At 37.0% G+C, this 25,175-nt stretch overlaps 3 protein-coding genes across 17 annotated transcripts; 2 read left to right on the plus strand and 1 right to left on the minus strand.

Moving 5' to 3' along the window:
* The first annotated feature begins 2,772 nt into the window (after positions 1-2,772).
* On the plus strand, positions 2,773-7,105 carry LOC147479709 (uncharacterized). 3 transcript variants are annotated; one of them, XM_086580988.1, is made up of 8 exons: positions 2,773-2,914; positions 3,104-3,244; positions 5,255-5,312; positions 5,408-5,500; positions 5,616-5,714; positions 6,135-6,226; positions 6,393-6,452; positions 6,537-7,105. In XM_086580988.1, the coding sequence occupies exons 2-8, from the start codon at positions 3,179-3,181 to the stop codon at positions 6,783-6,785; spliced, it is 717 nt and encodes a 238-aa protein (XP_086437114.1). In that variant the 5' UTR covers positions 2,773-2,914; positions 3,104-3,178; the 3' UTR covers positions 6,786-7,105. The 3 variants fall into 3 exon arrangements, with proteins under 3 accessions (XP_086437114.1, XP_086437113.1, XP_086437112.1); XM_086580986.1 differs by lacking the exon at positions 2,773-2,914 and adding an exon at positions 2,952-3,007; XM_086580987.1 differs by lacking the exons at positions 2,773-2,914; positions 5,616-5,714 and adding an exon at positions 2,947-3,007.
* Positions 7,106-7,880: 775 nt separating this feature from the next.
* Positions 7,881-13,316, minus strand: LOC147479710 (protein MOS2-like). The gene is made up of 2 exons (XM_086580985.1): positions 11,544-13,316; positions 7,881-8,635 (listed from the first exon to the last, which is right to left on the minus strand). The coding sequence occupies exon 1, from the start codon at positions 13,023-13,025 to the stop codon at positions 11,622-11,624; it is 1,404 nt and encodes a 467-aa protein (XP_086437111.1). The 5' UTR covers positions 13,026-13,316; the 3' UTR covers positions 7,881-8,635; positions 11,544-11,621.
* Positions 13,310-21,587, plus strand: LOC147479711 (midasin-like). Of its 13 annotated transcripts, none has more exons than XM_086580984.1 (21): positions 13,311-13,531; positions 13,888-13,961; positions 15,033-15,180; positions 16,531-16,629; positions 16,724-16,824; positions 17,444-17,509; positions 17,597-17,761; positions 17,838-18,045; positions 18,132-18,280; positions 18,378-18,497; positions 18,586-18,690; positions 18,767-18,833; positions 18,914-19,147; positions 19,340-19,594; positions 19,686-19,907; positions 20,012-20,170; positions 20,327-20,475; positions 20,675-20,756; positions 20,874-20,983; positions 21,093-21,239; positions 21,334-21,587. In XM_086580984.1, exons 1-10 carry the CDS (start codon positions 13,444-13,446, stop codon positions 18,441-18,443), a joined length of 1,164 nt encoding a protein of 387 aa, XP_086437110.1. In that variant the 5' UTR covers positions 13,311-13,443; the 3' UTR covers positions 18,444-18,497; positions 18,586-18,690; positions 18,767-18,833; positions 18,914-19,147; positions 19,340-19,594; positions 19,686-19,907; positions 20,012-20,170; positions 20,327-20,475; positions 20,675-20,756; positions 20,874-20,983; positions 21,093-21,239; positions 21,334-21,587. The 13 variants fall into 13 exon arrangements, with proteins under 13 accessions (XP_086437103.1, XP_086437110.1, XP_086437109.1 ...); XM_086580983.1 differs by having other exon boundaries at positions 18,419-18,497; XM_086580980.1 differs by having other exon boundaries at positions 13,312-13,531; positions 18,132-18,497; positions 20,261-20,475.
* The last annotated feature ends 3,588 nt before the right edge of the window (positions 21,588-25,175 follow it).

Genomic DNA, 25,175 nt, shown 5'->3' on the forward strand with positions numbered 1-25,175 from the left:
CCAATAATTGGTTTGTATCGTGTATCTCAGAACTTCTATTCTAAAATTTGTATTTTTTAGATTTTCATACATATTCGATCAACTTCTTCAAATCAATAAGATAAGAGATCCTGATTTTTTTTATTTATTTTCTCTAAGTCTCTATTACATTTCAATATGTACACAACAAAAAAAAAAATTCTATCTCTCAATAAATTGGTTCGCATCCTGTCTTTCATCACAACTTCTCTCATAAAAATTGTGCCTTTTTGAATTTCTATGTTCAATTTATTTAAATCAACCAAGTAAGAAATTCTTATTCTTTTTTATTTGTTTTTTGTTTTCCTAAGTTTCTATTTGTTTTCATTCTATATTTCATAGTGAAACTATTGAGTTTCATTTACTTGAGGTCACTTCTTTTGCACCATTCTTTACAATAATACTATATGATCCTAAATTCTATCCCTCTATCGTCCAGTAAATTCTTTATATCCTCTTTAAACTTCTTAAGTAGTACATTCTACACTGGATTATATCCTCTTTAAACTTCTTAAGTAGTACATTCTACACTGGATTATACCCAACTTCTTCTTCTTCGAAAGTGAGATTGGGGTCTTGGATCGAAAGTGAGATTGGGGTCTTGGATGTTTCGAAGGGGCGTGTCTATGTTTTTCATTTTCTTGTATGGGTTCTATGTGTTTTCGAGTCTGGGGATGATATGTGTGTTATTATTAATGAGTGTTGAGGGTTTGGATGGGTCGAACTCTATCACTAATTGTTGTTGTTATTGTGGTTCGTGGGATGATGGGTCCATTTCTTGGAGAGAGAAAGTGGAAGAAGATGGTCCCGTTTTGTACCCATGGAGGGGTTTGGTGTAGCAATATTGAAATGTTATGGATGGAAAGAAGGACAAGGGAATGGGAAGAATGCCAAAGAGGATGTGCAAGTGGTGCAGTATGTTAGGAAAGGGAATAAGGAAGGGTTAGGGTTTCAAATGGATAAGCCTACTTTCGATAAAAAAGGGCGTGAGCAAAAACAGCTCGTTGCTCCAAAATGGGAGAATGGGAAGACTAGACATGTTATTGGGATTGATGAGAAACTTGTTGTTAGGGAGTTTGTTTTTCATTTTCTTGTATAGGTTCCATGTGTTTTCGAGTCTAGCTGAGATGACGTGTGTGTTATTATTAATGAGTGTTGAGGGTTTTGATGGGTCAAATTCTATTACAAATTGTTGTTGTTGTTGTTCATGGGATGATAGGTCTGTTTCTTGGAGAGAGAAAGTGGAAGAAGCTCCATTAGATCTAACCACGCACTCGCTAATTGCCAAATTATGCACCATTAATGCTCAGACATGTTGAACAAATTACCAAACACCCATTTTCAAGTCTATCTCCCAGCCAAATGTCTTACCTCATAGTCCACTTATAAACCTCGGACACCTTCTAGATGCCCCTCCAAATATCAAAACCATACGAAATGCAAACAAGACCACTCTCCCAACCAAGATGAGATTCACCAAACCTCGACTCAACTACTAGTCTGCACAAGTCAGCAATTCAACACTATTGATCCATGGTTTCGTAATGTCGGTTAAATTCCAAAAATTTCAGCCAATTCGAAATCTCAGGAATGTTGACTTAAAAGTTAAAGAACATAAAATTTTGTGCCAATCATCTCCATCCTCAAAATAATGGAACCAACAACAAAGTTTTCCTTCTCCCTCTCCTCAAAACCAAACCCTAACAACAAAAGGGGAACATCTTCTTCCACTTTCTCTCTCAAGAAACGGACCCATCATCCCACGAACAACAACAACAACAACAATTCGTGACAGAATTCGACCCATCCAAACCCTCAACACTCATTAATAATAACACACACGTCATCCCCAAACTCGAAAACACATGGAACCCATACAAGAAAATGAAAAACATAGACACCCCCCTTCAAAACATCCAAGACCCCAATCTCACTTTCAAACTAGAAACCCCTGCCTTAAACATGGACACTTACCCTTCCATGTCTTATGGTCTAAACATTCGAGACAATAATATTAAAGAAGAGGAAGAAGAAGGAGTTGGGTATAATCCAATGGAGAATGTACTACTTAAGAAGTTTAAAGAGAATATGAAGAATTTACCGGACTTGCACATCCTCTTTGGCAGTTTTCTAAATCCCTTGTCCTTCTTTCCATCCATAACCTTTCAATATCACTACACCAAACCCCTCCACAAGTACATCCTCAAACTCGTCCATCCCTCTATCGTCCGGTAAATTCTTCATATCCTCTTTAAACTTCTTAAGTAGTACATTCTCCACTGGATTATAACCAACTCATTTTTCTTCTTCTTCTTCTTTAATATTCTTGTCTCGAATGATTAGACCACCATAAGACATGGAAGGGTCAGTGTCTTAAGGCAGGGTTTGGTCTTCCCCCAACACTGTGATTTTGCAATTTTGGGCTTTCAGTAACATGTTTTTTGGGGTAGTCTTGGGCTTGGGCCACTGATTTGGGATGGGGATATTTTTTATAAAAAATATGGAAATGATGTTCCATACCTTGTTAGCAATTTTTCGAATTATTCGCGAATCGAATTTTTGAATGGCAAAACGTATAATATTTCCGAATGTTTGAAAGATTCGCAATAATTCGTGATTTTTTGCATTAAAAGAATAATACATATTTTGCATAATTTTTAAAAATTCGGCTCCAAAAAAATAATAATAATGAAAATTAGGTTGCATTTTTGTTATTTTTTATATACTTTATGTCCTCACTCTTACTTTAAGTCCATTACTTTAAGCGAAAATGTGCCAAGGATGTATTCTTCGTGATGGTATGTTATTATCTATATGTTATCTTCGTGATGGTTCGTTGCGTATATATCCGGGAGATCACTGATGCAAGCGTAAAACGACTGAAATTCACTTAAATGTAAGTTGTTCAATTGTGGTGCCTCTTCTCTCAAACTGACAAAGCCATAGGCATGCTTACATCTCGATGCCAGTCAGCATCTTGATTGATGGAGTGCTCTATGTTACCTCAGCTCGTTTTGTTCTATAATGTGTATTTGTTGATATTGAGAGTTCCTCTTTGCTAATAATAATGGTGTCTCTGTTGTAGGTTGTGGATCCACACAAGGCATCCTATGGTGTTGAGAATCCCATATTTGCTATTATTCAGCTCGCTCAGACAACAATGCGTATCGAACTGGGAAAGATTACTTTGGATAAAACATTCGAGGCACTGAATGAGAAAATTGTCGTAAGTTTTATCATAAAGAGTTATTTCATGTAGGAGTTATGTCCTTTATGCTGCTGATCTTGTTTCTGATCAGAACTTGGTAGATTGTAACTGGCTTCCTGACGTATTTCTGTTGTTTTTCCCCTTTCGGGTTCTTTATCCTAAAATGTGCAAAATGGACCTTATTAAAACGTTTATGTTTCTAAATACATTTCCCGAATATGAGAATATGATGCGAATTATTCTTTCAGTTTCCTATCATTTTTTTATTGATGAAGTTTTCTTTGAGGTGGAGATCGAGATCGAAATTCCTTTTTTTTTTTTTTTTTGTTTAATTGATCCCTGGACTACGTTGTTTGTTGTATCTGGGCTTAGTGGCTTAGGGCAAGGTTTGTATATCCTGTATGGGAGTCGTATTCCCCTTCTTCTGATTGCCTTTAGCTGATGCGACAAACCTGGATTTGAGACCCACACTCATCTAGTCATCTGGATTTGAGACAAGAATATTAAAGAAGAAGAAGAAGAAGAACGAGTTGGGTATAATCCAGTGGAGAATGTACTACTTAAGAAGTTTAAAGAGGATCTGAAGAATTTACCGGACGATAGAGGGATGGACGAGTTTGAGGATGTACCCATGGAGGGGTTTGGTGTAGCGATATTGAAAGGTTATGGATGGAAAGAAGGACAAGGGATTGGGAAGAATGCCAAAGAGGATGTGCAAGTGGTGCAGTATGTTAGGAGAGGGAATAAGGAAGGGTTAGGGTTTCAACCGGATAAGCCTATTTCCTGTTCTCCTTATCGGTCATGTAGTTTAGACTGACAGAGTTACATATTCAGAAACATACTTGAGAAGGTTATGTTAGTTTACTTGCCACAAGCATGCTATAAGGCTTCCAATTAGGGCTGGTCATCGAGCTACTCGAGTCTAGTATTGTCATGCTCAAACTCGATTTGCACCTTCAGCTTGCTCGAGCTCGAGCTCGACTTGAACTCTACTTCGAGCTTAATATGGGGCACAAGCTCGACTCGCTCGGTTGTGCTAATAGCTCGAGCTCAACTTGGCTTGACTCATTTTTTCACTACGAGCTCGAGTTCAAGCAAACGCTCAAGCTCAATTATGCTCGTTTGAATTCAAACTCGAACTCCAACAATTTTTTTGATTAAACATCTCTATATAATCAAAAAGACAAACACAACATAATCTAATCTACTAAAATTGCATAAAAATGAAAACTAACAAATACCCAACACTTGAAATTGACTTAAAAAACCCAGAAACAGAATAGATCTGTCCTTTAATAGCCATAAGCAAAGTTTTTTTTGAATCGGATCCATCATAAACATTCAACTCTTCTTCAGTAACTTCCCCAAGTTGTACAGGTGGTGCTAAAGGTTCCATCTCAGCTTCATAAGACCTTGGTCTTGGACTCTTGGTGGTGGAGCCGTGAAGGTGGTGAAGCAAATAACCTAGAGGCAAGATAATAGAAAGCTATTGCTAATTTGCTATACCTAAAACCGTGAAAAAAGTTGATGGTGACAGACCTGTGTATGCTATTATTGATTCTTTTAAATATGTTGGGGTGTTAGGCAAGTGGGTACGGGTCAATGGGTCATAGCTTTATGGGTTGTGGACTTGTGGGATATAAATTATTTGACTGGGTATGGGTATGGGTATGGGTATGGGTATGGGTATGGGTTTATAAAATGAGTGGCTCATGAGCTACTTAAGCTTGAGCTCGACTTGAGTAGCTTGCAAGCTACTTGAGTTACTCGCCATCTAGAACGAGCTTTAAATTAAGCTCAAGCTTGACTTATATTTTTACGCGGACGAGTTTGAGTCGAGCCTTCGACGAGCCGAGCTCAAGTTACTCGTGAGCAGCTCGACTAGATGGCCAGCTCCACTTCCAATTATCCACCAAGTTGCCTTCAGAACCACATATATGTTTTCATACTGCATATCTTTTAGTCATTCTTTTCATCCATCTTCAACCAGCAATGTGTTGTTCTATGATTGTCATTTATGTGTTTCAGGAAGCAATAAACATTGTTGCTCAAGATTGGGGTCTGAAATGTCTTCAATATGAAATAAGTAAGAGATCATGATAGTCATTTAATTAAGTGTTCATTTTCTTACTGTCTCCTTCAGAAATGTTTATAATCTGCTTCTGTTTTCTTCCTTTGTAGGGGATATTAATCCTCCACACGGTGTGAGAGCTGCTATGGAGATGCAAGCTGAAGCAGAGCGTAGAAAAAGAGCTCAAGTTCTCGAGTCTGAAGGTCTTTTTTTGTGAAACTTAGTAGTTCAAAATCAAATACTGATACTTGTTGTAGAAAAATATCAGTCTTCTTGCATCATTTAACTGTTTAACATAGTTTGTGTATGATCTAACAGGAGAGAGGCAGGCAAACATTAATATTGCCGATGGAAAGAAAAACAGTGTAATCTTAGCGTCAGAAGCTGCAATGATGGATCAGGTTAATAGAGCTAAAGGTGAGAGGTTATGATTCTGTAATACTTTTGGCATGCGTTTCTTTTATGTTTATAATATGTGTATACTACTGCATATCTTTAATATATCATGTTACAGAAAAAATAGCTAATGCAACTAGTCCTGTGTTAGACAGGACATGTTTATCTTGCACTTGGTCCTGTTGGGCCACGTTTTTTCCTGTGGGACAGTTGAACTGGTTTTCGTTTGTTCGTTCATGGTTCATGAACACGATAAATAAAATCTCTGTTTTCTGATTGATAAAGTAACATTATATCACTTCAAAAGCTACATGATACTGTAAAGCTGACAACTGAAAGTAGTTCCTTGTCTAATCCGTACTTCTGCTATTCCTTTTCATCTGCCTTTTTATTACTTACACATGTGTTCTTTTGCAACACTATTACTTCTCAATCTATCAGGAGAGGCGGATGCCATACTTGCTAGAGCACAGGCAACTGCCAAAGGAATTTATCTGCTTTCGGAAGCCATTAAAACAAATGGTGGAGTTGAGGTGTGTAGTTGCCCAACCTTGATTGCAATGCTTTTAATTCTGATTTATCTTATAAAGAACTGCATTTCATAAAGAATCATTAGGAAGAAAAAGAGAACAAAAAGATTTTTAGTTTCTCAGCTTCTATATTTGCTTCCTCTTAATGTTCTGACTGACCATTTTGCAGGCCGCAAGTCTAAGAATAGCTGAGCAATACATTCACGCCTTTGGTCAAATTGCCCAAAAGGTGAGTAATGAACCCTGCCAACAGTTATAATATCAATCGGTGGAAGTTGCAAAAAGTTTTATATTCATTCATTTTCTTTTGCAGGGCACAACCATGTTACTCCCTAGCACGGCCGCAAACCCTGCCAGCATGATGGCTCAGGCCATGTCAATATACAAAACTATGATTGGTGGTTCTGGTGACGGCGCTGGCGAGAGCACCCATTCTGGTTTATTGGACACCAAGAGAAGGGATGGTTCCAGTGAGACGAAGGAAGGTGATTCAAAGAGTGCAGCAAAGTCTAACAACATTATTGGAGAACCTGTTTTCTCGCTACAGAATAACAAGAAATGAGGAGCTGATGCATAAGATTAGTGGTTGAAATGAGAACTTTCTTTTAGACATCATTAGTGGCACTTCTTAAAAAACGAGAACTTTCTTTTCGACTAGCTGAGTCAAGAACTCTGTTCTTGTAGTTCATAACTTCATATACTCTTACTTCCCCAGTTCAAATCATTTCATGGTGAGTTTTGTTTGTAGGTCAGACATCCATTTCATTTTGGATTATGGTAAGAATTTAAAGTGAATCACAGATCACCTTAATCATGAAAGGATAAGATTATGGTGTTTTCTGTTTTCTCATTCAAAAATATAAAATTGTTCTCTTGATATAATTTGTTCTCCTGATATAATGATAGGGGGGGATTCTGGCACTTAATTGCTTTATATTTGTTGGAAGAACTGTTTCCTTGATCATTGCTATCTGGATTCTGGACCTACTGAAAATGAATGCGTGGATGTTGTTTTCTAATGCTTTTCTACATTTTAACAAAGGGTCTCATTTTTGAAGAGAAGATGATGAAGGCAGATTGATTGTTGCTTTTGTGGCTACTAGGAAAGCTTGTAGAATCTCACTCTAGGTAAGGCCAGGTGCATCTATCAGGATTCAGGATTCAGGATTCAGGATACCATGTTAGTCCTCCCATCCTGCTTGGTAACTACGTATTTCATGCTGTGTTTGACTAGTTTAGGAAATCAATTACTCGTTGCGTGGTGCTTAATTTGACCGTCCATGTATGGTAAGTTGCAGTATAAGCAACGAAGCAGAGAGAAGCTTGCATTGACATGTTAAATCTATATTGTAACAGCAAATTAGCAAGATCTTCAAAAGAAGTGTTTTGCTTACTGGTTCCTGATTATCATTTTGTGATTAGCATATAATTTAACACGTAAAAGAGACGGATGTTTCTTGTTTCCTGTGGTATCCCAACAATAAGTTATATCTCAAAGCACTGCCTGATGCTAATACTAGCAAAAAATCCCTGAGCTATTAGGATTTGTTTCTTTTAAAATTTCACTCCACTCCGAAGTCGTAAGAGTCAAGTCTTCGCTTGCATGTGTTGGAGGTTATAGCTACATCTCTCCAGACTCAGAATTGATGAGGATTACTTGGAGGCGAAATTCAATGCATTAACTATAAAATAAGAATTGAATACAATTTTTGGTTTTGGAGCAATGTTTGTGTGGGGTTATTGTTCAATTTCCTATTATCAGTAGGCATGTTTCACAGCACCAGGCTAGATATCCGTCAATAGATAGAAGCCTATAGTCCTATACAGCTATAGTTAACAATATCCATTCGAGATTGCTAGTTGCACAGAACCACAAACAGGAGATGAGCGTCCTAAAGTTGCTCCAAACCCAGTGTATCAGAAAGAACTTTATGGTTGGAAATGATCAGACAGGAACCTCTGTCAAAAACTTCAATGATTACTCAGGACGAGATCTCTAGAGTCCAGGAGCGAGGACCTCCCTCAACAGTCAGACCCTCCTTAAAATTTAAAAACCTCTATTATACGAATTCCAAGAACTCAAAGCAATTAAAAACCTGGGAGAGTCTGATCACAGGTCCAGATCCGAGCATGATTGCCAGGTCCCCAGAGTACAGTATAGTACAATCTTTACTCACAGCGAAAGTCAGTAGAAATAGAGACCTTGCTAGATTCTGCACAACATTAAATTTTGATAATTTGACATTCATTTCAGTAAGAGCTGGAACTTCAGAAGATTTTCGTGACTAAGCTTTCTGGTTAACTTCATAGTGAACTTTCTCTTATCACAGAGCGCAAGAATGCTAGTGGCCTATTCTTGACTTGCCATATCTAGTTCTATCCCCTCCAAAGCTTCCCTTGCTTCCGGTCAAACTGGAAAACATTGAAACATTAGTAACAATCATCCAACAACAACTTCGCAGGGACAATGGCTTCAGGTGCTTCACAAATGAAAAGCACAAGGGTGTCAAAGAGTAGCATAAGCAGCTACAATTTGGAGATTTCTACATCGTAAGCCTCAATTATAGATACATTGCAGTGACCATGTCATACCATACTACGATAGAGTTCAACATATGCAGAAAACTTTAAGATGTCTATATCGTCAGCCTCAAAATTACACATTGATTTTTTATCTTTCCTTTTTGTGGTAACAATTTCTATGCTGCTCGTGGATATCGAATCCCCACAAATTTTAACGACTAAGCTTAGCTTAAACACAAGTTGAATTTTTTTTCATGGTCTGCTGAGTACAATTAAAAGCTCAAGCTATACAGACATATAGTAAAACGTAACTATCAATCTTGTAGAACCCTTAATACTTCACTGTCTGATACAGTGAAACCATGACATTCTTCCAACCTAGAGCCATAGGACCTTTTTCACCATCTAGATGTATCTAAAAGAGACAATAACTTGAAAGTGGCTCTTTAAAACACTGCCAGACTCGACAATGTGTTCTATAGGTGTGAATTTGGCAGAAAAAGAAAATTCTTTGCTCACATCCTCAGTGTGCCCCATCAATAGCTGAGGGAGTTCCTGTTTGCAGACATTCAGCTAATGACGTAATGTTAGTAAGACCCAGACTTCTCTTTGTTCGGTTGGCTACTGTAAAATGTTCATAGAAGGATTACTATCAACTGTTCATGGACTATTAACTTGTATAACAAGTATGTTAGTGCCTTTGGGCTCTTTTGAAGGAAAATTTAGAATTACGGGGAATTAGAACACATTTCACTCGTAATTTGAAAAACAAATCGGAACCAAACGACCATTCTTACGACCCAATCACTGTAGGCCCTAAGAAAACTGAGGTTCCAAGAAAAAGCTCCATTGGATCTAACCACGCACTCGCTAATCGCCAAATTCTGCACCCTTAATGCTCAGACATGTTGAACAAATTACCAAACACCCGTTTTCAAGTATATCTCCCAGCCAAATGTCTACCCAAAACAGAATATTATTACCAACTACAAGTTTATACCTCATAGTCCACTTATAAACCTGGGACACCTTCTAGATGCCCCTCCAAATACCAAAACCATACGAAATGCAAACAGGACCACTCTCCCAACCAAGATGAGATTCACCAAACCTCGACTCAACTACTAGTCTGCACAAGCTATCCCTCTCTAAATCAAACCTCCAAAGGCCCAAACGCCATCTTTTTTTGACAAGCAAACTAATTCCCAATTAAGAAGGTGAAACCTATGGTGCTCATCCGTATCATCCAACAACAAGTTTATAATGATCTGCTCAATCCTATGGGAAAACTCATGGGAGCATAAAAAAGTGACAATTGGTTAGAATTATTTGCTGGTGGATAAAAATTCCCAGAAACATTAACGACAAGCTAGCTTAAACATGAGTTGGTACAGTTCAGAATTTTTTTTCATGGTCTGTTGAGAACAAGTCGAAGCTCATGCGCATAAAGATATAATAAAAAGGAACAACCAACTCTGAAGTCTAGATATCAATCTTGTAGAACCCTCAGCAGGCATTTCACAAATTCACAGATGCAATCACAATCCACCAACCCTAGAACCTTAGAACCTTAGAAACTTTTTCACCAGATGTATGCACCTAAAGGAGCAAACTATAACTTTGAAAGTGGCTCTTCAAATGTACAACATTGCCAGACTCAACACTGTGTTCCGTAGGTGTGAACTTTGGCAGGAAAAAAAATACTTGGGTCACAGCATCAGTGTGCCCCCATCAAAGGCTGAGGGCTTACCTGATAACAGACATTCAAGTAATGTTTGTAAGATACGGACTTCTCTCTGTTTGGTGCACTGCTAAAAAATGGCCGTGTAGGGATTACTGTCAACTGTTTATGAAGGATTCTCTTATATACCAAATATGTTAGTGCCTTAGGGCTCTTTCGAAGGGGAGGCTCTTTCGAAGGGGAAACTGTAGGATTGAGAGGAATCATAACACATTGGACTCTTAATTCGAAAAGAAAAAAGGCTTTCAGAAACCAAACGACCCATCTTATGACATATAATTTACATGTGAGACTGATGACTTATTCGTCAGAGTGTGAGACTAACTTATACTAAGACTATGGATAAGACTCAGAATTAGATAGATTGGCATTTGTTTCAAATTTTAGTTCATACAAAGGGGATGCATAAATATATGAACCTTTTCTTAAATAGATACATTTGGTATATATATCTACGTAATAGTCCCCATTAATAGTCCTCATCAAGTCATTAGGAAGATAATAAAGATAGGGGGTTACTCTGACTTGATACAAATAAAGTATGTACAATAACTAGAAAACATACAAACATTGAAACATATATTCAAGCTAAATATGTGGATAGTACGCACAATATGATGCACAAAGGTAACATCCATTTCTACTGATTCTGATAAACAAAAGAAACTGACATTGTTGGGAAAAAATTATATGGTCATTTGTTTATCCATATGGAGGACGCATGCTCGTGGGGTCAAGCCATAGGCTTCAAGAACAACACCTCCAAGCTATGATCATAAAGCATCTCAGCTCACACTGTAACAGTTAAAAGCATTGCTTGCCTCCAGCATAACAAATTTATCCATTATGTTGCATACAAATAAATACGAGTAAAAACAAAGTTGTTGCGTTATAATTCAAACATATAAATAGCACACAAATAAACATCAAGCCATGTTGCTTAAATCCAAGTTTTCAAGTTTAACATGATAATAATGTAACATATTGAACTCCACAAATATTCATAGAGAAAAATTCATTGTTTGAAATTTAAATCTCCAAAAGACAAGTTGATACCTCTACATCACACATCAGGAGTATTTGCTTTCCCAGGGTTTAAGCATATGGTGTTGTACACCACTCTTTCTATAGAAATCAATACCCAATACAATCTGGATCTCCAAGATACTCTGCAATCTGTTCCAGGTGCACATTAAGCAATTCACGGCTATCTGCATCTTGCACAACACTGGTTTCTTTCTCCATATTCCTCTCCACTAGGTATCCAAAGACACCCTTGTGCTTTCCATACAAGACGAGAACTGGACCCCCACGCTTTGGGACTGCCGTCTCGAGAAGGTCTTGGTGGACACTCTGGATAATTTCCTTGTTCTCATCCAAAGATATATCACACATATTCGGGCCCACAACATCTAAAACCTCGCCCTTCTTCAAGTAAAGCTTCCCTCTTCTATAATCCTTGCTAATAATTCTAACACGAATGTGACTAGTTAACCACGAAACTGCCACACTTCTCTCTTGTTTCTTGCTACTAGATCCATTAACGGACTTCTCTTCTCTATGCTTTCTTCTATCACTCTTTTTGTCATCCCTGATCTCACTCCTATAGCTCAATCTCTCATTTTTCCTTCTATCATCCCTAGAACCACCACGACGCATCTTCTCCTCCTGCAACCCTTTCACGCACAACTTATCATCAACAGTACCCAATTCCGCAACCTCCTGTACTCCAACCACAACTTCTTCATCGCTCGACAACTTCAAAACAACCTTACTATCAACCTTGTCCAAAACCTTCCCTTTCAACCCAACATGCCTACCACTAACAACTCTAACAACTTTCCCAACATGAATCCCTTTCAACTCCCTAACAACAAGTTTCCCATCAATCCCAATAACATGTCTAGTTTTCCCATTCTCTCCTTTGGGAGCAAGCTCACGCCCTTTTTTATCGAAAGTAGGCTTATCCGGTTGAAACCCTAACCCTTCCTTATTCCCTCTCTTAACATACTGCACCATTTTCACATCCTCTTTGGCATTCTTCCCAATCCCTTGTCCTTCTTTCCATCCATAACCTTTCAATATCGCTACACCAAACCCCTCCACGGGTACACCCTCAAACTCGTCAATCCCTCTATCATCCGGTAAATTCTTCATATCCTCTTTAAACTTCTTAAGTAGTACATTCTCCACTGGATTATACCCAACTCGTTTTTCTTCTTCAATATTTTTGTCTCGAATGTTTAGACCATAAGACATGGAAGGGTCAGTGTCCATGTTTAAGGCAGGGGTTTCTAGTTCGAAAGTGAGATTGGGGTCTTGGATGTTTTGAAGGGGGGTGTTTATGTTTTTCATTTTCTTATATGGGTTCCATGTGTTTTCGAGTCTAGGGATGACGTGTGTGTTATTATTAATGAGTATTGAGGGTTTGGATGGGTCGGTTTCTTGTAGCGAGAAAGTGGAAGAAGATGGTCTCCTTTTGTTGTTGGGGTTTGGTTTTGAGGAGAAGGAGAAGGAAAGCATCGTTGTTGGTTCCATTATTATGAGGATGGAGATGATTGGCACAAAATTTCACGTTCTTTAACTTTTAAGTCTATTACTGCGATTCGGTGGATTTTTGTCTGCCACCTTCTTTGTTTTTTTTTGTTTCTTTCACTTTGGGTGTCTTCTTTTTTATAGTTTTTCTCAGTTGTAGTTTTTTCTAGTATCGCTGTTGTATTTGTATTTCCTTTTCTGTATCTGAGTAGGATATCTCATCCTACAAAGTTTTGATTTTATGATTATATATGCACAACACATTTAATATTTTACCGATCAAGAAAAAGAAAAAGAAAACTTCTGTTTATAAATTTGTTGCTATTGATAATACTTTTCTATTACTTGGTTGCAGTGGTTTAGCCAGTTACACACGAGCATAACGTTAACAGTGAGAGATCTCCTTTCTTGGGTTGATTTTATGAACACGACCGTGACAAGTTTTGAGTCACCTAATTATGCATTCTTGCACGGCGCATTTCTCGTTTTGCTCGATGGCCTAAGTTTAGGTATACTCTGTTTGGAATGAATATATCATCCTTGTGCTGTATCCGTATTGTGTATTTCAGTGCACTTTATGTTGACATTTTGTTGCGAAAAACTGTTTTCTTATGGAGTAGCGCTACAAGGAAGTATAGGCTAACTTTGAAGTTTTTATATTAGTTCCTAATTTGTCAAGTTGCTCAGAACCGATGTAAAAGAATCAGGACTACTTTTAGAAAGATAAAAACAGCATTCAAATGAAGGAAAATAAGCTTCAATAGTATAATGGCACTTTGTATTTGAAGTTTGGGCTTCACATCATTTCCTTTTGTATTTCTCTCACTGAAATCTGACATGTTATACTCACTTAAGAATCGTACAGGTACTGATATTTCTAAGCATGATGCAGGAAAGCTGAGAGAGCAGTGTTTATCATTTCTTCTCCAATCTCTAAAGGTCCCTCCTTTGTCCCTTTTATTAAACAAGTTTTATACCAATTCAATTGTTTAAGAATGGCAATGAACAACAGAACAAGATGTTTGGCGGATAGTTTGTGTGACCTCATCACAGAAGCGACCTTGATACCTCTTTCTTGCGTTTTTAGCCTTGTCAATGTTGGAAGATGGCAATTGTACATCTGTCCATTTTTCAAAATTTCAAATGCTATGTTAAGTTGGATGTAATACTGATATAGTTAGTGGGCAATGATGTCCATGGTGATGGGATCATTTAGACACATACACAATATTGTGATCTTAGCTTATCTCCACATTCCCCCACTAATGTCTACAGCTGTAACAATTATCTCCCACTCTCCATCCCCGGTCTCTATCTTCCCTTAGTGTGAGGCTTTGGAATATTCTAACGATTAATGATCTTAGGAAGGGAATAATTTACTTCCTCTAAATTTTGTTCCATTTCTATTTCATACCAGCTGGTGGATGATTCTATGTTATGTTGTTTCAGTGTACGTGGTCTGTCTTTTTTTTTTTTTTTTTTTCTTCTTCGTGTGGTCTTTTATATTCCTTGGAGGTTACGGGTTTGGTGAAGGAAATCATAGTTTCATGGCATTTGATAATGTTTTCTTTGATGGGTAATTTCATTTTTGAGTATGCTTCGTTCGAGATTGTATTGCATTTGGTGAGATCAGGAGGTACCATTTTGAGGGAACAACATTTGATCTTTTGATTAACATTAGTGCTCCACTTCTTTTTGTACTTAGTTTGTTATTTGGTTTAACATTAGAGCTCCATTTGGGCTGGCATGATTTGGTGCTTTCGGAGTAATTGCATTTTGAAGCGTCATTGAACAGGAAAAATTCTGGATATACGTCTTATTTTGTTGGTTTACTTAGTTGAAGATAGCAGTATAGCACTTTTGTTGGATGGATCTTATTTAATATTTGAATGTTCTCAAAAGGCTCGTTCTTGTAGGATTTCCCTTGTACGGTAGTTGAATGTTCATTTTGGTATATCCATTAGTGTGACCATCTATTATACAGCTTAGTAAGATTTATTGCTGTAACAGCAGAGCGATATTCATTCAGAGGATTCACAATTATCTCAATTGCAAACCTTTGGCTGGGATGCAATTGGAAGAAGCGAAGAAAATATGTTGGATAATGTGGTGCAATCTGACAAGTATTTTGGTATTGCTCCATTCAATATAAGTAAAGGTAAAGATATATTTATTGTCATTTATTTAATTATTTCATATTAAATTTTATGTCGTGTATTTTGAAGTGATACACTCGATGTAATTGTTGCACCAAACTTTATAAATCTTAAATATAGGCTGGGATCATCAAATCAACACTTCGAGCAACAATAAAAAGTCACAAGTTAGTAGGAATGGCCATTTCATAAGCAACATCACTGTCATGCAAGAAAGTTTTAATATTTGTTTTTTGTTTGTTTATGTTTTTTTTTCCTAAGTTACATTGACACGAACATGTGTGTCCATATCCGGCACGGATATGAGAGGTCTGACACGGCAAATTAAAAAAACTGAGGTGTTACATACAATGTGCCTATTTCGTGTCCGACAAGGACACATGGATATGTATCCGACACTGTTTATTTTTAAAATATGGCGTGTCGATGTAACATAGTTATTTTGCTTTGTTTTATTTGATACATTAGCTTTATTTATTCAATGCCTAAACCGCCTTTCCCCGGTGAAGGTGAAAATTGTTATCGAGAACCTGGGCCCAACCTGCCAATGTTTGACCAGTAGGCCATGAGACAAGTTCATATTCCTATTTCTTTAGTCCTAAAAAACATCATATCGTCTTTCTATGGTCAAAGATTTGGGAGGAGTGGACAGATACATTGTTCAAGGACTTTATGTTCTGATGAGGTTCCTTGCTCGGCTATGCATGATCACATTCTTTTGTTAGTTTTCTCTCACAGTTGTAACTTTTTCTATTATCGCTCTTGTATTTGTCTTTCTCTTTGTTGTGTCCGAGTGGGATATCTCATTCTAAGAAGTTTGACTTTATGATTATATATACATATATCACATTTCACCAATAAAAAAAAAACTTCGAGGATAAGTTAACATTGTCTTGAACAATTCTCAAAAAGGCTAAAAAGCACTAAAGCCAATAAGAAAAAGAATAATGAGGTCTGAACCAAACAAGCATATTAAATCTCCCCCCATTTGCTTGTCGCCATCGCTGTATGCATTATTGTTGTCATTCCCTAATTGTCTCCAAGTCGGGCTTCTTCTTTAATCATCATTTTCAAACCCCTCCACAATCTATAAAGAAAACAAAGCCCTCACGACAGTAAATTTTTCTTAAAAAGTGCCCACACACCACAGAGCGCACCATAAGAAAAAGGTTAGTATGTCGCAACATGGAGAGTGCCTTAGCCCATGCGCCTTATTTGTTAACGTTGTTTGTTTTCTTAACATAGCATGGCACTCTCTATGTCCAAGTGGTTGCAATAGGAGGACGAGTGGTGGACCATGTCCCTGTCTTGCTCATAATCAAATTTTCTTTTCTTGGTTGTATCTTTATAAGGTGATGATGATTGCAAACCTGAAGGATTTGAATTCTTGGCACCAACCACCTGTAGAAATGCAATGCGGGTACTGCGAGCAATGCAACTTAGGAAGCCTGGTTTGTACCTATGACAGTATTGTTTCCGCAGAAATATCTCTTTAAATATTGGTTTCTTGTTTACCATATTTTAAATGGTCTGTATGTTTTTCAGTCCTCTTGGAAGGTAGCCCAGGTGTCGGGAAAACAAGCTTAATCGTTGCAATAGGCAAATATTCTGGGCACAGGGTTGTGCGCATCAACCTTTCTGAGCAGGTGTCCTTTTTTTCCATGTTGCTCTTTTATGTCTCACACCGGTATTTACCTTGCAATATATCTCTGACTCACAAATTTGCAATAAATATGTTTTTAGACGGACATCATGGATTTATTGGGGACTTACCTGTTGAGGATGTGGAGGGAATGAGGTTTGCTTGGTCTGATGGAATCCTTCTTCAGGTTAAATGCCTTACTGTTGCAGTTGATTTACATTTCTACTAGATAACTGCAAGGCAGTGGGGCGTGAGCGGAGGTGGAGAAGAGAGAAGGAGAGATGAGTTTGTGGTGGAGAGAGAGAGTTGGGTTTGGTTGAGAAGGAAGGAGGGAGAGGGAGAGGAAGAGTGAAGGAGGGAGATTGAGGCTGTGTAAATCACTCTTAGATTGTGAAAACAGTTTGGAGGAGAGATTGCAGGTCGAAGGGAAAATGAGAGAAGAGAGGGGTACGGTCAGACACAAAATAAGGGTTATTTAGGGGTACGGACAGACACATAGGAGAGTGACACGTATGGAGTGGTTTTTTGTGAGAGTGTTGAATAGTGACCTCAAAAGTTCGCTCACGCTCACGGATTAAATTTGACACGGTTATATCAAATATTCTCTCTGTCTGTTTTTACAGGCTCTTAAGAATGGTGATTGGGTACTGCTGGATGAACTTAATCTTGCCCCACAATCTGTCTTAGAGGCATGATTAGTCTTATTTCTGTGCTGCCTTTTCCTTCTTTAGCAATACACCTTTCTGCCATAATGCTGATAATGCTATTGGTAACAGGGTTTGAATGCTATTCTTGACCATCGTGCTGAGGTCTTCATTCCAGAGCTTGGTCAGACGTACAAGTGCCCGACAACTTTCCGAGTGTTTGCCTGCCAAAATCCTTCTTGTCCGGGTGGGGGCAGGAAAGGGCTTCCGAAGTCCTTCCTCAATCGTTTCACTAAGGTTTGGGTTTTGCTTGATAAGAATTTCTTCAGTTTTTTTGTAAGTGCTAGGAAGATGATCCTCTTCATTTTTTCAGGTTTATGTTGATGAGTTGGTGGATGATGACTACTTTTACATATGTAATTCACTTCATCCGTCAATCCCAAAACCATTGCTTTCGAAGTTGATACTCTTCAATAAGAGATTGTATTCGGATACCATGATCTCTCACAACTATGGACGGGAGGGTTCCCCGTGGGAGTTCAATCTGCGTGACATTATTCGATCTTGCCAGATCATAGAAGGTGTAATTTCCTTATCTTCTGTAGATCGGAGTCCTTTTTGTGTTTGTTAATCATGTCTTTTTATAAGCAATAATTCTGTACTACAGGTGCACCGGAGAGCTCGAAGGAGGATGTCTTTCTCAACACTGTCTACATTCAGAGGATGCATACAGCAGCTGACCGCCAAGAAGTTGTAAAACTATATCCAGAGGTTTTTGGGGTGAAGCCATTCATAAACCCTTACCCAAGACTGCAGGTTAATCCACGTTACTTGATTGTGGGGAACACGGTTATTGAAAGAAATCGTTTCCAACCATATGAAACTTTAAAGTGCCAACTTAGTATATTGCCAGGAATTCGTCATAGCTTGGAATCTGTTGCGCATTGTGTGCAGCATCAGTGGTTGTGCATATTGGTAGGTCCATCAGCATCTGGGAAGTCTTCAGTGGTTATATTACTTGCTGATTTGACTGGTAATGTGCTCAACGAACTAAATCTTTCATCTGCAACGGACATTTCTGAGTTGCTTGGATGCTTTGAGCAATACAATGCTTTTTGTAGTTTCCGCTCGGCCATAACTCAAGTTGAGAGATACATTGATGAGTATTGCGGTCTTAGTTTGGAATTGGAGGCTATAGTACTTGAACGCAAAGATCTAGTCTCCAGGTTCTCTTTATACATATATCAATCAAGTGTCTAAAAGATTGGCATTTTGGTCTGACTTGTTACATTTTTGGACTAGATTAATATGGTATACTGAGTGGAGAAAGAAAGTTGTTTTTGCTCTGGAACACTGGTGCGCTACAAGGGTATATGTTTTCCCTCCTGTTTATCTCCCCTCTCCTTTCTCGGAATACAGTTCAAATATTCTAATTTACTGCTTCCACAGACACTGAAGGTTTCATCCGCCTATCCTTAATTTCTCAGTCTACATGCCTTATGTACTCTGACGAATGGATTAAGTTATGGTTCTCAATTGAGAAGATTTACCGAAGAGTAACTGACTGTGCTGATCTCTGGGAGATAGAAAAGAAGAATTTTGGAAAACGAAGAGCCTCTTTCTGACCTTTTAAAGCTTTTAGAAAGCTGTGGGTTGTCAAGGCACAGATCTATGAGTTCTGAGGTATTTGTACAAAATGTGCTATTTTTCTTTGGTTTTTATTTATTTTTTGATATTCTTGCTTTTCATCAATAAAAGTTGATATATTAATATATTTTAAAGATTACATTAAACACTTGACATACATATGGATATCATGATTTATACAATTATGGTTCTTGATGTTTGGTCTGATGGTGAAATGTTCACCTATAGGATGCACACGGATCCAACCAACCAACTAGCTGGTTTCTTCAGCCGTCATACAATATGCAGCACTTGCTGGTGCCACCAAATGGGAACTGTAGTATAGTTGATGCCACTTGTAATAGCCAGTCCCTGAAGCCCCTTCCTAACAACTTTGATTCAAGCTGGATAGCTGCAAATTACTTCTACTACAGTAGCATGGCTATGGTGCACCTCCTGCGGAAAATATGCCTAAATTTTCACAAAGACATCAGTCTTGATCAGGTACTACAGATCCTACTTATCTGTAGAAAGAAAATTGTGGTTATTGAAGTTTTCATTTTGTCACACTATTTTATTTTTATGCTTTATGTAGGTTACCAGATCAGTCTCTTTCCTAGAACATCTAATCATAATACAACAAGAGCAGCGATCTGTCGCATATAAGCTTTCTGAGGATTTATAAAATTTAAGGGGTTCTTTAAATTTGTTAAATGATTTCCATACAAATCCCTCGTTTACTGACCATGTTACTGCTGCTGAGAGCTTGGTATCACTTAAACAGCATGCCACGCGTAAGTGCATGTGGAAGCAAAAGGTGACTTTTCACTTGGGAATCTCTTTTAAGATGTTTGTTGAATTACATTGTTTGTTATGAGGTCCCTGAGATAGTGATTTCTTATTTGCTTCCTCAACTTTCAGAAACTGTTCGACAGCCTCTATGCCTTATCACATGAAACATCTGTGTTTCTGAGGAGAGTTGAAGTTACCCATTTAAACACTTGCCAAAGTGTTAAGTTTGAAGCTAACGAGGTTCTTGCTTGCATTGAGAAACTTCTTCCAAATATTCGAAAGTCTAAGGTGAGCATCTCTTCATGAACAAAGGTATCTTTGACTTTCGGTTCTCAGTTTTTGGCTCTTAACTTGAAATTGTATTACAAGAGTCACTAGATCAATATCTTCTCGGTGGTAACAAAATTTTGACAACACCAGAAGCCTTCTCACTGCCCTTTATAGTTTCGAAGCCGATGGAGCAATTAGTTATGCAGAACTTTGTAGTGTTAAGTGAACTTGAGGAGAATATCCAAGCTTTCGCCAAGCATGATGTTGATAAAAGATCAGTGAAAGAGCCACTGATTGGACATTTTCTAGACCTTCTCAACAAGGTACATGTTAGTTTGATTTTGCATGCCCTGGGCTTATTCACAATCTTTATGAATCTGGTGAAAATGTGATTATATTTTCATATCTCATTTTCTACTCTCATGGGTCAGGATTCTTGATGTTGAATTCCTTAACAAAGCCGGTTTGAAAATCTAAAACAAAACTAAATTAAGTTAGTGTTTACCTTCACAACATTCGCAGGGGAAGGCGACAATGCAAGAATTCTGCTCTTTTCTGGAGCCAATCCAAGATATCAGTGTACCTGACAATGATGCATCTTCAGGTAAATCTTCTGATTGTGAAGCTAAATTTGCTAGCTCTTTCAATGAAACTTTGGTTCTGATTAGGGTTGCGTATGAGAAATTTGGATCATTGACTAATGGCCTTACTCATTGTGAAGACTCATTGTCAGAAAATATTAATCAGTGGAAAGTTCTAGTGGGATCATATCGAGCGAATATGAAGTTTGACTGTATACACAAACAACTTGGTGAAACGATCACAACTGCTGTATGAACCTTTCTTCTATTGATCTTTTGTAGCCTAAGGCTATGGAATGATTTTTGTTCTGTCTTTCACTTATCATAGATCCTCATAAAATTGAAAATTCTCTTAACAGGTCCACCTAATAGACACTGCTGGGAAGAGAATCTCTAATGTAGATAGTCAAATACAAACATGTCTGAATCATCTTCATTCGTTAGTAAATCATTTACTGACCTTGGGGGATGGTTTTCTACTCGAATTCATAACCATGCACAAAAAAGTAAGTTGCTCTTAGATTGTTCTATTTTTATTTTTATTTTTCATAATTTTCATAATTTTTTTTGCCACACAAAACTAAATATCTTCATTTCCAGGTAGCAGAAATGACACACATGCTTGCAAATGCGTTTGTTTCATTGTATTCTAAAGGATTTGGTGCTTCCACCGAAGACCAAACAGATGACACTGGTGGTGATATGTAGTTTTTCAAAGTTTTCTAAAAACTTTAAGTATATCTAATAAATTGTACGTACACGAGTATTTTACGAACACATGTACATTATATTATACTACTATACGTACCTGCGTTATATATATAATAAATACATATATCACAATTATATCGTTAGTTAGCATTGCACGTATTTATTATCCTATACTAGCATAGTACACACCCTCTGGGCATCAAATTGAATCGGAGTGATGATGCATTTTTTTTTTAATGTTGACTCACTTGTAAATATACTCAGTAGTAAATATTTATCTTTCGCTTGTAATGTAGGCCTTTTCAGCCTCGACTTATCCCTTATTGATGGAATTTCACTTTACTTGAGCCAAAAAATTAAATCATATTCACAGAGAAACAAAAGTACATTATCAGCTACAATAATGTTTTTTCTGTTTCCAAAATTGCATTGGTAGCAATCATATTCACATAGATATACTGAATTGGACCATTCAAAGTTAACACTGCATCCAAAATAATTCCCATGAACCATTAAACAAAAAAAAAACGTACATAGATATTTGCAAGAAATGATCACGTATCAGTGACTGCAAGTTTTCTACTTTTTCCATAGCTGCCTACAGGTGCTTGTAAACTGTCTGATTCAACTTGCCTATATACCCAGGACCATAGCTTTCTACACTTCAACTAAGACTGTGTTGTTTGTGAGCCCTTCCACTTCCAAATACAGAGTCGTACTAAAAGGGGTTACTGGAAAATTGCTCACATATTGTCTACTGAATCAACCTGACGTTAAAAATAAAATAAAGAAGCAATAATAATATTTAAAAAAAACTAAAAGAAAACTTAAGAGATGTAATCACACGACCGCATCACACAATAGAAAGATAGGCTCTCACATGAGGAGGCATCCTTGATTGTTATTATACATCAGGAGAACTTGTGCTTTTGTAGATCAATATGTTTTTTCACTAGCAGTCCTTTAAAACATGCTGCGGTAGCATCAATTCAAGGTGGCTGCTTAAGTTGACATACTTCCATACATGAAAGCAAAAACAACAATATGAAAATCAAATACGATACCAACGGGACCTCAACAGTATAACGGCAATACATCGTATGTAAAAGAAGGTGTTATTTGATGAAGCAAGAGCACGCAAAAGATCCTCTCAAAGTGGAGATCATGGAGTCCTAACAAACACTCATTTCTAGCCTTCTAGGTGCAAACAGAAATGTCGAACCAACTAGTAAGCCCTGACATCCTATTGCAATGGTTCGATCACTTTCTGCAATGGAAAAACAAATCGGTAATCGTATCGTTTAGATATCATGCCAATTATTACATTTTCTATCACCACCAAAATATCACATACAATCAATACCGGAACAGAGTAGAAATAGAACGTATATACTTTCATGCTCGTTAGAGGAACAACAAAAGCACATGTATTTTTCATATAAGATAGGGAAATCAGAGTTCCTAGAAGAAATGTTCAAATGATTTGCTTAATAGTTTATGACAGATATTAGCAGCTAATGGGCGTTTATCAAGTCTGGGAAATATAAAATAAGGTAAAAGTATAACCTAACCAAGGAAAAAGTATAACCTACCCATCGCGATGATTTTGTTGGGTTAACTAGTATTACCCCCCTACTAGATGAGCCAATTAGGATTTCCCCCAATTAGATGGGGAAATTAGGGTCTCCCCCCTGAGGCGCAGGTCGCGCTCCATTTGTACTTCATCTGAGCGCAGGTCGCGCTCTATACATGAAAACTAATATACAGCTTTCTACACTCCCCCTCACGTTGGTGCATAGATGTCAATCATGCCCAACTTGACAACTGAGCTGTCAAACACATTGTGAGATACACCTTTGGTAAGAACATCAGCTAATTGCTCCTCTGAGGTTACGAACGGAAAACGAATAACCTTCCTGTCAAAATTTTCTTTAATAAAATGACGATCAACCTCCACGAGGATCAAGTTTACTTCGATCTCGTTCTACAACTTTTACCTGAAATATACACTGAATTGAATTGAATCCTCTGGTTCTACAACTTTTACATGGTTGATGTTCAACAGTTTCGGTTTGCGATTATCAATGGTATTAATGGTATATTCTTTTCTTTTACTTTACTGTACTTCTTCCTCAACACCTCGTGACCTCTGATGTTTGCCATGTCAATTTTGATGCACATGACTCTCCCCTTATTTTATAGGTTTGTAAATCCCCCATCTTAAATCTTAAAATCAGTGGTTTTGAATTGTATAGATACACTTGCAAATTCTATGAAAAATGTTTTACTGAATGCAAACATTTAAAAATGCAGAAGCATCATGTTATAAACTTATACATTTTAAAATGCAGATGTACCGTGTTATAAACTTATATATTTTAAAATGCAGATACACCACGTTATAAACTTATCCATTTTAAAATGCATACACACCACGCATTTTAAAATGCATATACAAAATGCATTTGATTATTTATTTTGTGGGTTTGATTAACTACTATTAAATGCAATGAGTTGGTTTAGGATTTAATGTTTAGAAATTTAGGATATAGGGGTTAGGGTTTAGTATCTTAAGGTTTAGGGTTTAGGCTCAGGGTCTAGTTTATAAATATTTTGGGTTTAGTGTCTAGTAGTATGGGGTTTAGACTTAACGACTAGTGTTAAATGCCTCCACAAAATATTGGAGGCATAATATTTGTAGTTTTTTCATTATATGGTAAAGGCAGGTGGTGAAATTTTTGTGTGAAATTCAAAATTTTGTTTTTATGCTTGTTTCCAAGTGAAGATATTTTGGTTTATTCCCGGTAAAGTTGGGTAAAAAGTGGTCAGTTATTCTGGTAAAATTGGAGTATTAAATTTTAAAAATATTTAAAAGGAGTCTTAGGAGTTAGGACCATAGTACAAAATATCAGGATATGGGTATTTATCGATATTCATTTCTGAATATGTATCGTGGATATATCCCTTTCTTTGGGGATATTTGATATTGTTTTATATATAAATATCGTAGATATATCTAAAATATCGATAAATATCGTGAATATTTAATGATATATCATGATACATTATTTATATTTATTTGAAATATAATGGTAAATATTAAATAAAATTGTTATATACACAAAATATCACCAAATATCTCCAAATACCATAAAATATTACAAATATCATCAAAATATCATCGATATTTACAGTCGTATATATCTCTGAATATATCGTGATATTTATATATCTTTCTCTGAAATCTGGATAGATATTCCCAAATATCGATATATTAGGATATTGTGTAGTATGCTTATGACTACTAAGGGTGTGTTTGTTATGATGGAAACACTATGGAAAGGAAAGGAAAAAAATAAGAGTGGTCCACTTTTTCCATAGTTTTTAAGGCGTTTGTTTACCCATGGAAAAAGGAAATATGCTTTTCCATATGGAAACAAAATCATAGAAATGGAAAAGATTTTGTGTCCTTAGCTAACCCCTAAAAATTTTGTGGAAAGGAAAGGAAAAAAAATAGATATATATGGTTTACTACTAATACACCCATGACCCAACAATACAATTATTCCTTTCCATAGCTTTTGCAAACAAACATGATTATTCCTTTCCCTAGTTTTTACTTTCCTTTCCCCAATTTACCAAACACATACCATTTAAAATTATTTCATTTTCATTCCATTCCATAGTGGACCATCCATTTTATTTCTTTTCTTTTCCATTAGTTAAAATTT

This window comes from Coptis chinensis, chromosome 8 (assembly GCF_015680905.1).
Source record: "Coptis chinensis isolate HL-2020 chromosome 8, ASM1568090v1, whole genome shotgun sequence".
Taxonomy (NCBI): domain Eukaryota; kingdom Viridiplantae; phylum Streptophyta; class Magnoliopsida; order Ranunculales; family Ranunculaceae; genus Coptis; species Coptis chinensis.